This window comes from Lolium rigidum, chromosome 5 (assembly GCF_022539505.1).
Source record: "Lolium rigidum isolate FL_2022 chromosome 5, APGP_CSIRO_Lrig_0.1, whole genome shotgun sequence".
Lineage (NCBI taxonomy): Eukaryota > Viridiplantae > Streptophyta > Magnoliopsida > Poales > Poaceae > Lolium > Lolium rigidum.
In genome coordinates this window covers 158912659-158923260 of record NC_061512.1, presented here as the reverse complement: position 1 = coordinate 158923260, position 10602 = coordinate 158912659, and the positions used below count along the sequence as shown (strand labels likewise).

At 46.7% G+C, this 10602-nt stretch overlaps 1 protein-coding gene and 1 pseudogene across 1 annotated transcript; one reads left to right on the top strand and one right to left on the bottom strand.

The window, feature by feature from the left end:
• Positions 1 to 367: 367 nt before the first annotated feature.
• On the top strand, positions 368 to 1305 carry LOC124656596 (annotated as a pseudogene).
• A 4169-nt stretch (positions 1306 to 5474) lies between these two features.
• LOC124652724 (vacuolar protein sorting-associated protein 32 homolog 1-like) lies at positions 5475 to 9193 on the bottom strand. The gene is made up of 6 exons (XM_047191766.1): positions 9085 to 9193; positions 8555 to 8640; positions 8379 to 8470; positions 8172 to 8286; positions 7890 to 8076; positions 5475 to 5769 (listed from the first exon to the last, which is right to left on the bottom strand). The coding sequence occupies exons 1-5, from the start codon at positions 9173 to 9175 to the stop codon at positions 7894 to 7896; spliced, it is 567 nt and encodes a 188-aa protein (XP_047047722.1). The 5' UTR covers positions 9176 to 9193; the 3' UTR covers positions 5475 to 5769; positions 7890 to 7893.
• Positions 9194 to 10602: the final 1409 nt, after the last annotated feature.

The following is a 10602-nucleotide window of genomic DNA, read 5'->3' as shown; positions in this document are numbered from 1 at the left end:
GTACGGCAATCATTAGCGGTTACTCGATGATCACCTCCAGGCTGTATTCTACTCCGTATTTCATATTCGTTGAAGATGCGATCTCATAGTCGTCCGACTCGTACACACTTAAACCGGAGCCTCCATTCCTCCATGATTCCCTCCGTAGCCATGTTACCTTGCACCTTGCAGTTCTTAACACGCCATTACACGTCGTCGTCAGATGCAACTGCAACTGGCACCGACTCGTCGTTCTCACCTGATTGTTGCCTATTGGGCTGCCTATAAATGCCATCCCCCGCCCAGCGATCAAGACACAATCAGGAGTACAGCAAGTACACATACCGTACAAGTGTAAGGAGGTTCATACTAGTATTACTGTGCCAATATGGCCAACACCAATGGCGCCATTGCGCTGGTTGCACTCTTCTCTATGCTCGTCCCGTCCGTCCGTTCTGCAGTCGACTACAGCATCTCCGCCGCGAGATCCTACAACTCCGGCTGGCTCCCGCCAAGGCCACCTGGTACGGCCGGCCCAACGGCGCCGGCCCCGATGACAACGGTACGCTCATACGCAACGACGACGCAATGCATGTTGGTCTTGCATCACGCAGTTATTTGCAAGTACCAATAATACCGATCGATCTATTTGCAGGTGGTGCTTGTGGCTTCAAGAACGTGAACCAGTACCCACTCTCCGCCATGACGTCATGCGGCAACGAGCCCCTGTTCCAAGGCGGCGCCGGCTGCGGGCACCTGCTACCAGATACGATGCACGAGAGCCAACAACCCCTCCTGCTCCGGCCAGACAAAGACGGTGGTGATCACAGACATGAACTACTACCCCGTGGCCAAGTACCACTTCGACCTCAGCGGCACGGCGTTCGGCGCGCTGGCGACGCCTGGCCGGAACGACCAGCTCCGGCACGCGGGCATCATCGACATGCAGTTCAGGAGGGTGCTCTGCAACTTCGCCGGCATGAAGCTGGGCTTCTACGTCCTGTGGGGCGCCAACCCCAACTACCTCCCGGTGCTGGTGCAGTACGCCAACCGGGACGGCACCGTGGTGAAGATGGACCTCATGCGCTCCATGAACGGCCGCCCCACGGGGCGATGGGAGCCCATGTACCGCTCCTGGGGCTCCGTCTGGCGCTGCGACTCCAGGGACGCGCTGCTGGGGCCGCTCTCCCTGCGCGTCACCAGCGAGTCCGGCAAGACGCTCGTCGCCAACAATGTCATCCCCAATGGCTGGACCGCTGGAAGGGCGACACCAGCTACTCGTCTAACGTCCAGTTCTCTTTGATTCATTGCCCCGATCGAGGCTGAGTCAATCGTTTTGCTAGTGTCATGTAATTGATTTTTTTTAAAGAGTAGGCCGTAGCCCTGCCTTAAATTAATAAGGCCGTTGCCGGCAAGTGTTACAGGATGCTGAAGAACAGCTTACAAACATCGATGAACAAGCAAACGAAAGATTACAAAGAAAACAACTTGTCATCGAGGCCATCATCTCAAGGAAGAACCAGAGCGGAGGAGAAACAACGCCATGAAGCTCGCCACCGGGAATCCTGCCACCGTCAAGTCCTGTCGCATCGCAGCCGGAATGCCATCCGCCTCCACCTCCGAAGAAGGTCCCAACCTTCTCGCCCTGGATCGTAGGGCGCCGGACCGTCGGCAAGCGGAGCAGCTCTCCTTAGAGCACGAATGAGCACCAGGGGCATCAAACCAAGGACTAGAACCAGACACGACCACCACACGCGACAGACCACAGGCCTCGCCGCCGGCCAACGCACCGGCCACCCAAAAGACTTCAGCATCAGGACGGAGATCGCCAGAGAAGACACGGCAAGCGCCGCAACCGCAGACCAGGACACCCACGCAGCACGGACACCTTCCACCGACCCAAGGCGGTGCCTTCAAGAAGAAACACGACGCCAGAGCGCCGTCGCCGCCCAATCCAGGGATTTGGGTTTTCACACGGGTGCCAAAGGAAGGAGGGAGGGGGGATATACCTCAGCATCGCCTCCAAGGAGGAAGACGGCGTCCAGGACGTCGCCGACGCTGTGACCGCCACCGCCGGCCAAGGATTTCTCCCGGCCGGGAGCCCCCGCCCCGCCACCCCAACCACACCGACGAGAACGCCGGAAGTCATGGCCTTGGGGTGGGTACCACATGAAATCCGGCCTCCGGTCTTCGGATCCGCCACGAGGTCGACGGGGCAACCACCGCGGCCCGAGCACCCTCCACCGCCTCCACGCCGCCCACGCGACCGAGGAGACGGTCCTCAGCATCAGCAAGCGCTCCCCGCCGCCAGGGACCGCGCCGCCCTCACCTCGCAGAGGCCGCCGCCTCCGGTGCCCAAGCCCCCACCGGGAGGAGCGCTGGTCGACCACGCCCTGACCCACGGCTGCTCCGGCAGGAGCAAGACGCAGCAGGGGCGCCGACGTCGCGCCCGCTCCGGCACCAACAGATCCCGCGCGGCGTTCCTCCTCCTATCGTCGCGCGTGGAGCCGGGAGCCCAGATCCCCGCCGCCCCCTTCCTGGGCGTCGCGGCCTTCGACCGGCGGCGCCTCCGGGGGCGACGAGGAGGGGAGATCGAGGTGGGGGGAGCTGGTGGCGGCGGCCTAGGGTTTCGTCCCCCGGTCGCCAGGAGGAGGCGACGCGGGGGAGCGAACCGGTCATAAAGTGGATTCTGTTGACTCGGTTCCTCTGTCATGTAATTGATCCATATTTACTACCGGGGTAATATTCCAGGCGTGTTGATTACTTGATTGGCGTTAATTGTGTGATGTGCGTGTGATAAACTAAATATTACTGAACGTTCAGTTCCGTTGATTCACCTACTCACCCGATCTAGGCTGAGTCAATCGTTTATTCGTTTTGCCGGTGTCATATGATTGATTCCTATATATTTAAATTTACGGGTAATTCCAAATGCCCGATTGTGTGTATACGGGAAGTACTATAAGTAACTAGGCAAGTGGAGTAGAGTATCCATGCGATTGTGAAACAAGATGAATACGGGGAATATGCTAGGTTGTATTATTGAGCATCGAGCGTGGGTATGAATATGCAGGATTTTTTTAAACTTATGATAAAAAAAAATTGTAAGATTAAAATTCTATCATATTTTCCCATAAATTTTTAAAACTTATAAATTTAATTTTCCGGAACAGAAGCGGCCTAAGTCTTGAGGTACGTGAAGATGATTTACCTAAGTAGTACTATATTCTAACAAGTTTGTACTAACCATAGCACTGATAAGCATACCGACAAACGTTGAAAATGTTGACTAATAGGAAAGTTTTCGCCCAATTAATTATACGTTTTAGGTACCTCAGACATCTCTAGGTTTTCTTCATCTCGACAGCACCTCGTTTTGTCCAAATACTTCACCTGCAATTTTAACGGGAACGCTTGATTTGCATGTACACGTTTTTTTCATCTCGACATCACTTAAGATAACACTTCACCTGCAATTTAACGGAAACGCTTGGTTCATAATACTCCTCGCTACTAGAGAAACAACTAATCATGGGTTTGCTAGCAGTACCGCACCAATATTGTGGGCCACCACTAGCACGTACGCCACCGCTAGAAATTTACTAGTGACGCATTAGGTTAGGGCATGGGCCACTTCCATTTTTGGGTGTACGTTTTTTAGATAATAGGGTGCGGATCCCCGGCCTCTGCATCAAAGTGATGCACACAGCCACCATTTTTGGGTGTACGTGCCACACGTATGCCCCCTCCTCAATGGATCGGCCTTTCAATTTTGAAAAATAAAAGAAATAATATAAATTTTAAATTTAATAATCCTTTGAGATAGCCATGTGTTATGTGTTCTAGTTGTCGGAAAATTAATAAACAGACATATTTTGCAAAAATAGTGTCATGTTTCAATAAAATGGCTCTAAATTTTTCATATGACTTTCGATGAAAAAGTTGTTTGTATCTACAGAGGAATTACACTAATTTCAATGGCCGTAGGCCGTTTACCAATTTTTAGATTTGTTATAATCAAAAAGAAAATTTGAGTTTTCCGAAGACTTAGATTTTACTACTAAAAAGTTTTATAAAAAAAATTAGCAGTGGCGCACCAGAACTTGTGGTGCACTAGTGGTAGTTTCTCAAAAATTTGAAACGCCGACCTACCCACTAACTTCACAGCCACACATCATCTATCCACCCCTGACACACCCCTTTATCCACCCATGCATCCTACCCTCCTCTCTCTCTTCATTCCCACCTCCATGCCACCCTTTTCTCCCTACCTCTTCTTCCTCCTCCCCTCCTCCATGGTCCTCCTCCTTCTCCATGCCTCCTACAGGCCTCCTCCTCCACCACCTCCTCCTCCTCCTCCATGCCCCGACCTCCATGCGACCTCGCCGTCGACCTCGCCCTCGATGGTAGATCCGCGTCCTCGGCAGCAACCCCGCCTCTGCCACCGTCCTACCCCGACCCAGCTGACGCCACCACGAACGCCTCTGGCTCAACCTCCAGCACCTTCAGCTACTCCTGCACGCGCAACGACTGCCTTCACCACCAAGATGCAGAGCAGCCATAACGAAAATGATTCGAAAAAATCACAAAAAAATTAAATTTTAATATCATAGTAGCAGCGCACCTAAATTTCTACCGATGACATACCTCACAGAAATAGCTATGGCGCACCGAGCACGCACCTCACAGAAATAGCTATGGCACACCAGGCATATACTAGTGGCGCACTGCATCGTATGCCACCACTAGTTGTTAGCAGTGGCACCACTGGTCCGCCACTGATGGCAAACACTTTGTATTTATTTGTACCAGGAAAGGACCAGAAGAATGCATTAGATGCATCAATGCAATCAACCAGGAAAAGATTTTGATAATAACAGAAATTTGTCAAAGGCTATGGACTAGGGTGGTGCAAAAAAATGCAACATATATCAATTATCAGACAAAAAAGGGAAAAAATAAAGAACTCATGTCCGGAATGAACCTTTAACAAGAATATGTAGGATGCAAAAGGACGTACCCAGTGCTGAGAGCTCCCGCACAGGGAAGGTGTTAGTGGCAAGCCTTACCCTCACGAAGTGCAATGTGAGAAGACCGCGACTCGAACCTGGGACCTCTCGGTCACAGGCGGTGAGGCTCTACCGCTGCACCAGGCCCGCCCTTCAATATGTAGGATGCAAAATAAAGAAAAAAAGAAACAGGACTGAGACTCCGCCTCCAGGAACCAACGGCAAAAACACTAGTCGCCAGGCAAGCCACCCAAGCCTTCAGCGCCACAGCCTTTTTCTTATTTATGGTGTGCTGGTGAAACAAAGGTCCATGCCAATATTGTCACCCCACCCTGCATAGTTTTATCAGTTTTCTCCGATTAACCAAGCAATATATATAGCTTGACCAGTTTTCCCCAAATCAAGTTTATCTTGTGCAATGACAGTAGTGCAAAAGATACAAACTTCGACAGTACAAAGAAAAGAATTGCCCTACCAACGCACCAATTTTGAAGCATGGGATTTATGCGTTGAAACTTGTTTTACATGGCACCATATAATAGGGGTCAATGAAAAATAGTGTGCGACAACAATGAGCATAGCATAACGACTTGGATGGAGCTGACCGAGCCACATTAACTGAGAAAATCAGTCTTAACAAAATTAACACTGGACTGGAGCAGCCTTTTCTTGCCACGCTCACCAATATCTCCCACCCAAGATTATACACACAGCTAGACTCAGCTTGCGACCACGTAGCATACAGCAAATCCTTTGTACATTTTAACTCTTCACTGGAAACCTGCAAGTTCAATTAGCGTTAATAGAGAACAGGTGGAAAACAAAGCATAGGAACACATGAGATTTTGCATGCTGAAATTGCCATTAAAAAATAGTCCAATTTGTCTTAAAACTAATAAACATTTTCTTACAATCTGACAATGAAAACAAGTTCATTCCACACCAATGTTTGATTTCAAAAGTACAGTTGTAGTTTCTTATAAGTAGCATAAAGAAGAAGGGTCAACACGGAATCTGGATGAAACAAGGTTTTCAGTTTTAGTTCAGTACACTCAAGAATTTGAACACCTGCATCCCTGAACTAAAAAAAATCCTATACTCCTTAAAATCCGCCTCTATCTGCACAATCAGTTAATGGTTCAGTGGCAGCCACGCCCAACTGATCCTGAATAGTCGAGTATGGTTCCCTGCAGTGGCTCTAGCAGCCGCAGGTCCTGAATAATCGAGTATGATTCACATAATACATGCATGCTGGGCTAGCAGTGCTGCCTTTTGCATGTTGTTCCTCACAGAAACTACAAGTCCTGGAGGTGTTCGATAAATAATGGAAGACAGGAGGACCAGAAGCACGTGGGAGATGGCAAAATGCGAAGGCGGAGTTAAGTAACCACAGATAGAGCTCTCACGAGGGAGAGGGGGTTATAGTTCTGGCGGAACATCACAAACTGTGATGAGACTACCAAACCAACTCAAACAGTAACATCAAGAATGCTGAAGATAAATGTTTTAATGAGCCAATGTTCAGCTGGACCAAAGAAACTAACTGTACAAACTTCTTTGAGATTCACATATGCATGTAACCAATCCCCTCTCCATCACTCATTGTAAAACTTCGAGTAACATGGGGATTTCGACGGAAATCCACTTTTGATCTAGGGTGGCTCCTGCCACCGGAAAAAAAAAATTGAAATGCCAAAAAATCCAAACAAAAATTTGGCGCATACATCTCGACATTATATAGATGCACGCTGGCAGAAAAACGTTTTTTCTGTGTCCTGTGTAAGAAAGATAAATCGTTGAAAGCTTCTTGAGCACCAAATTTTGTCTATTTTTACACAGGACACAAAAGATATCGATTCTCGTGAATGTCGAGATGTCGCACTAAATTTTTTGTTGGAATTTTTTGACATTTTAACTGTGGGATAAACTCCTTTCAAAAACCCAGATTTTGACAAGTTTTAACATATTTCTGTGCATAGTTTTAGCATATTTCTGTGCATATCCTGATTGTGTGTATTATTTTCACTTGTGCGGCTGAACACAATATCAGAAAAAGGACACCCTTATGAATACAGATTGGGTTCCACACATTTTATCTGCTAGCGAACTCTTCATGGGGCTAGTTGTCAACAGGTTACTCCCTCCTCCGCTCTCAAACAGATGTCACCATAGAATGCCAGTTCACATTTTAGTACTTTGACCACCAAACGATCGAAATATAAGAAAAATGTTTGATTTATATGTGGAAATTGGTTTGCCAACAAAACAACTTCCAAATCATTGTATTTTTTAATAAATTTTGCTACTCCCTCCAATTCATATTAATTGTCAGTAATATGAATATACCTAGAACTAAAATGTGTCTAGATACAATAATATTAGCGACAATTAATATGGATTGGAGGGAGCATCGTTTTGTCCAGAGAAGCTAGCAGTCATAGGAGTTCACTGGGATGGTGTCAGAGCCAAAACCAGAGGTAAAAAATACCCCAAAAGGAAAACTAGTAGTAATTAAGAAATTAAAGAAGACTTTTAGAAACAGAGTTTACAGGGCATACCTATTGTCCTAAGATCTCTATTCTTTTAACTTCCAAAACTGGGTTTTTAACGATTAAGATCCATAAAAACGCAAATGAACAAGATCACATGTGTAATATATGGCCTAACAATGAAGACAGACTCGCAAGATTCTAGTGAAGATTACATGGATTATTTTTCTATGGTGCATAATATGCAGCTAGTTACTAACTGTATCTATGCAGAAGATTAAGATACATGTCACCCATAAATTTAGATCATTTCAATTACCAGACTGAGCAAAAGCGGTTAATAAGTTCTTAGTAGATGAGGGTAAGAGGAAAATACATTACAGAAATACCAAACACAGGATAAATCAATGACCTGATCACAATGCCATTTCAGCTTGCAGTGCAGCAAGCTCATCCTCCTCAGCTGATGCTTTCTGTGGAACAGGACGAACTTGTTGCCTGTTGTCTGGGACATGCACCGGATGGTAAGGTATAGGCTCCAGTAGTTGTTCTTCCAACTCTGCTCCCTCCAGTTCTTCCAGCTCTGCTTCCAGTTCATCCTGTCAAAATTTCATTGCAGTAGGTTATAAAGTGCATCAAAGGAGAAGAAAGTCTCAACCTTAAGATTATAAACCCTAAATGGCTAGTGAGTTACCTCGTCAAAATCAGCAGATGCTCCAATAGGAGCTGACAAAGCATCTTGTATTTGTTTCATGTTTTCAGTCTGTTCGTTAATTTCGTCCATAGTCTTATCAACGTCATCGATATTTCTGAAGTGACAAGGAAAATAGTCATGTTGAAACTCCAACTCCAGGTAATATTATTGGGGCAAATCTGAAATTAAAATATACTGGTAACTCACGTTGCTTGTTGCATTGCTTTCATAGCTTTAGCTCCAGTCCTCAATGCATCAACAGTCTCTGTCGTAGCTTTGGCAGCTTCTAACATGATCATCTATATATAACAAGATCGACATTGTAAAGATACATGGCATGCAACAAAATGAAAATATATGCAAAGTCGGAAATAGGAGGCAACCTGATCATGAATTCTCAACTGAAAATTCCCAAGCTGCTCAATTTGCTGCTCATACATCTTTTTCCTCTTCAATGATGCGATAGCAGCTGATGAAAAACAGTGATTCAATTAATACACAATTGTGCAGTTCTTTTTTACTACATTCTACACTAGATAAAAGGAAAGCCATATGATCTTCTGAGGTGAGATTTGCTCAACTCAAAATAAACAGCGGACAGAATTAAAATGATCAAGTGGTATTATGACTATTATCTAATCATCAGGGCTTTAAGTACCATTATGGCCACAAGATTGCTTGCCATAAAAAAACAGTATGCAACACGTGCATAATTATTGAACCAGTACCCCAAGCACCCAAGAAAATAAATCAAAATAAATGCAAAAATAGGATGAATGTTTTTCTAAGTTGACTGTGCAGCTGTGTATACAAGAATTTGATTCACAACTCAAATGTTACTTTTGGAAATCCATAGTGCATCTAATCAACAAACAAGGAGGGAGAGGAGGTAGAGTATGGTGACTAAGCGTACCTCTTTTATTCTTTGCTTTTGAGAAATCCTTGGCCTTCTCAAGCTCACCAGCTGCTTTTTTCTCTAACACTTTCTCTTTCTTCTCCAGCATATCAAGAGTCTAATAAATACATAAATAATGATTTAGAACTTGTAAAGTTTTGTAGCTCGGGCACAAGAAAGTATCAAAATCTGGAACTCTAGGATAGTTCTCCACTAGATAAGCACATAAAGAAGCTCCTCCTTCCTTAAGAGGCTGTAAGAGCTTGAGGTTTGCAACTTGAGAAGCAGACACGGCAAAATAAGAAGGAAATGCATCACTGATCATGCAAAGCTTGGACGTCAAATAAACTAGCATGAAGTGAGATTTCCCACACAGTAACTTGTTCATGTATTTTGCTTTTTCTTTTACACAAATCCTAAATACAAAAAAAAGAGAGCTAATTTCAAGACCTGCCAGTGCAATACATAAAAAAAAATGTGCATTATACAATTTGAAAATATATAAACTAACAAGATGAACACAACGAGGAGCGGAACAAAGGCATCCCACACAAGCAGTAGTAACAGATACTGAAAACAAAAGGAAGAGTTGGCAGCAAGCTCACCTCATTTAACTTATCCAAAGTGGCCAAGGCGCCGGCATTGGCCTGCTCCTTGGGCTTCCCGAACAACCTGTTGAACATCGCGGCGCCTCTAACACGGACTCGAGACCTGCGACGCCGAAGAAGAGGAGGTATCTTCATTCACCGGACAATTCTAGTATAAACAGAAACTCTAAAAACATCTAGTGGAGCGTTAGCGGCGCCACTAGCCAGCCAGGAAACGCCAGCTTGGGAGGCACACCCAAGAGCAGCTAAATACGACGATCGTAGATGCAAAAGTTGCCACTGGAGCCAGCGCACGCAGATACGGCGCCCAGGTGATGTTCTATTCACGGAAAGCGCAGGAGATGGACTATCGTCATCTGCGATTCTGCGACAACACTCGTAATAATCCGCGCAACTAAACCGAAACGGATCATCGCCACCCGCGCGCGGAGTCGGAAGCGGCTCGCCGCACGACCACGATCCGGGGAGAGACCAGCCGCCTGCCTAGCCGCGATGGGCTACTGGCGCGGACAGAGGGCGAGATCGATGGGCGCCGAACCTGGAGGGGGCGCTGCGGATCTACCGAGTGGGAGAGCGGGCTCTTACCGGGATTCGTGCCGGCGGCGGAGGGGACGAGATTGGGGACTGATCCGGCAGGGGTCGCGCTGGCTCTGGCGGATGGTTGTGGGTGGGTTGGGATTCAGTTTAGGTTTCTGGTTGGAGGAGACGAAGAGGGGAAAACGAGTCGAGTCGCGTAGGACGGGGACAGCCGCCGCGTGCACCACACGGAGAGGTGAGAAAGACTAGTAGGCTAAGCAAACGGAACCATGACACGGTCCATTGTTTTTTTTTTTTTTGGCGAAAACACGGTATAATCATAGATGCTCACACAAATATACTCACACATATAAACGCACGCACATCTTACCTTTATAAACACCTCCGAAAA